The following is a 3,191-nucleotide window of genomic DNA, read 5'->3' on the forward strand; positions in this document are numbered from 1 at the left end:
ATGAAACCAATTTAAAGTGGTCTAGGTGGATCCTGGACAGGTTTTACGGTGGCTAGGGTCCCAGTTGAACCTCACGTTGGTGTACACTGGGCAGAACTTTGACCTGGGGAGCGTATGCTAAGCCTTCCACTAGATGGATTTGTACCAAAACTTCACAGACTGGTAACATTGGATCCCAGAAAACATACTAGCTGGTTGAGGTCCTGGTCAGACCTCCCGTTGGTGTAAGCTGGCCAGAACTTTGACCAGGGGAGCCTTTTCCGGGTCTTCTACTGGATGGATTTGGATGATATTTAATATAAAAATGAAACAGGGCAGCCACCTAATGGGCGTGTTGAGCTTCTAAGCTGCTAATTATTTTTAAAATGTTGACAGTTACATCCAACTTATTGATATCTTAATAACTTAAAAATGTAAACATGGGCAATGCCGGTTACTTCATCTAGTTTTATACATAAATCTTTATAAGGTAGTCACAAATCACACAATTGTTTCATTGTTTTTTGGGGAAAATACTGTGACACCAGTTTAAAATAAAATTTACTAAGTCCATTACAGTCAAATGTTCTTTTTTTGGTAACTCCTTAATTCAGAGTCTGAATTCTATGAAATTTAATTTCCCATGTTATTACACATGACAGCACTATCAATGACAGATGATAGCAATTAAAAAACAGTTTTAGGATCTTCTTAATCTTACAAGTCCAAAGCAGAAATGTACAAAGCATACTCCAAGAGAAATGGCTTACTAAGGGATGTTATTCCTCTTCCAGTCTACAGAACACTCTGTAGTAAGTATTTATGATCACAACTGTAATTGAAAAAGTGTATACTTGCAGTATTAGGGCCATATTTTATTGCCATCTTTTTTTATTTAGTTTTCAATTGTAATTTAATATTTAAAATATTTTTTCTCAGAGTTCGCCTGATCTCATGGTTCCTGAGGCTGTAGATAATAGGATTCATCATAGGAGTCACCACAATGTATAATAGAGACTTAAACTTGTTTGTGTTAAATGAGCTTTTGTCTGATGGGCCCATGTAAACTGTCATTAGGGTTCCATAATAAATGCTTACAGTGATAAGGTGGGAGCTGCATGTGGAGAAGGCTTTTTTTCTTCCACTGTTGGATGAAATGTTAAGTATGGTGAAGAAAATGGTGATGTAGGTTATGATGATTAAAAAAAAAGGAAAGAAGAATACAAAAATAGCAATGACAAAATCGACCAATAACAAGATGGAAGTGTCCGAAGAAGACAAACCTGCCATTGGAGCAAGGTCACAGAAGAAATGGTCAATGTAATTGAGATTACAAAACTGCAACTGGCAAAACATAAATATTTCAAATGATAAAATGAAGACCAATAACCAAGACCCAACAATCATTTTGAGGCAGACTTGGGGCACCATTATTGAATTGTAACGCATTGGGTTGCAAATGGCCAAAAATCGATCATAAGACATTATAGCAATAAGCAAACATTGCAAAGGTCCAAAAACTAAAATCAGGAACTGCTGGATGACGCAGCCAGTGACAGATACTTCTTTTTCATCCCTTAATATGATATCTAACATCATGGGTATAATGGTGGTGGTTACTAGGACATCGGCTACTGCGAGGTGTTTAAGGAAGATGAACATTGGAATTTTGAGATGATCATTTGTCGACACCAAGACAATAAGGACAAGGTTTCCATTTACTACCACAATGTAGGACAAGAGGAAGACGATGAAAAGTAGAAGTTTGTATTTATATAGACCTTGAAATCCAAGAAGTAAAAACACTGTGACTTCAGTCTGATTGTCCTCACACATTCTGAGGAAGAGGTCACTGGCCACGATTTGTTTCCTGCAAGAAAGTTAACACTATTTAAGTAATTTTTATCTTTGAACATATTGTAAACTATGAAAAATGATCAGTAATCTCTCTGAAACAAACATTACAACAGTTATCTTGTGTACCTCTGGAAAGGTGGAACATTTCAAAGCATATTTTACTGATTTTATTTTAATGTGGACCACGCTCTCACCAACAGAAACTACTGTTTATCCATCCTATTATCAGTTCATGCCCATGCTGGCTAGCCTCATATTTTAACTAAAAAATATTTGTCAACAATTTGATAAATTGAATATTATTTTTTGAAGTATGTCAGTTATTTTCCTCTCTCCAAAATTTGTCTAAATTGATATTTATTTTTAATTTTTTTGCCTTTATCATACAGATCATCAAGTGGATTGTTTTTAAAAGGACTATACAATTCTACCATTCTGGACTTCTGGAATGGTAGTGTTTTAGAATTCAATAATCAATGTTATGAGGAAAGCAAAATTAATGGACTGGAGAAACTATTTGTCACTAGCTGTGAAGAAGTTACTAGCCATTTTTAGTACTGCTGAGCAGGGAGGCGTGGAGTCTAACGCACTCCTGGTGTTCACTAGGGACCGCCGCAAGTGAGTTTGGGCTTTGCTTCAAGAGGGTGCGCAGGATGCGGTTCTCTAAAACAGCAACAGCGCAGTAGCAGAGTGTACGGGCATAGTCAATCAATCTGGGTCAGTACCAGCTGAGTCACGAGGTACAAGGGGAGATCTGGAGAAGAGTCAAAAACAAGCCAGGAGTCAGAGTTCCGGAACTAGTGGTAAGGTGCCAACATGTAAACCAAATGGAAGTCAAAGAACGGAAGCAGGATCAGGATAATAGACAAGGTGCTGGAGCAGGTGTGAGAACCCCTACTCTAGCACACTAGTGGTGCTAGAGGCTGCTATTTACCTCCGGATATAAGCCCTGATAGGTGGGCGGTAATCAGGCATGCAGACCGCCGACAGAAAGCCGAAGAAGTGTCCCATTGCCTAGCATCGGAACGCAAAGCTTACTGTGCATGCGTGCACAGAATGCCAGAGGAATCCAAAAGCGTCCCATTGCTAGTCAACTGGACGAAATGATTGGGGAGAACAGGTGACCATCTGTCCCACCAAGTGTTAGCGCAGAGATGTTGAGGAAACTCATTTCTCTCCGGAACAGAACAATTAGCAGACTGGCCCTTGAGGAAATTGAAGAGAAGATGTGTAGATCTTTCTTGTCTACCCAAGATCTTTCTTCTGGACCGTAACCTTTCCAATGGACCAGAAACTGTATTTTTCCCCGAATGGTACGAGAGTCCAAGATACGTTCAACCTCATACTCGTCTCCC

General features: G+C 39.0%; 1 protein-coding gene across 1 annotated transcript; it reads right to left on the bottom strand.

The window, feature by feature from the left end:
• Positions 1-870: 870 nt before the first annotated feature.
• LOC142150502 (olfactory receptor 5P81-like) lies at positions 871-1,815 on the bottom strand. The gene has a single exon (XM_075205699.1). The coding sequence runs from the start codon at positions 1,813-1,815 to the stop codon at positions 871-873; it is 945 nt and encodes a 314-aa protein (XP_075061800.1).
• Positions 1,816-3,191: the final 1,376 nt, after the last annotated feature.

This window comes from Mixophyes fleayi, chromosome 4 (genome assembly GCF_038048845.1).
Source record: "Mixophyes fleayi isolate aMixFle1 chromosome 4, aMixFle1.hap1, whole genome shotgun sequence".
In the NCBI taxonomy this organism is placed as follows: Eukaryota; Metazoa; Chordata; class Amphibia; order Anura; family Limnodynastidae; genus Mixophyes; species Mixophyes fleayi.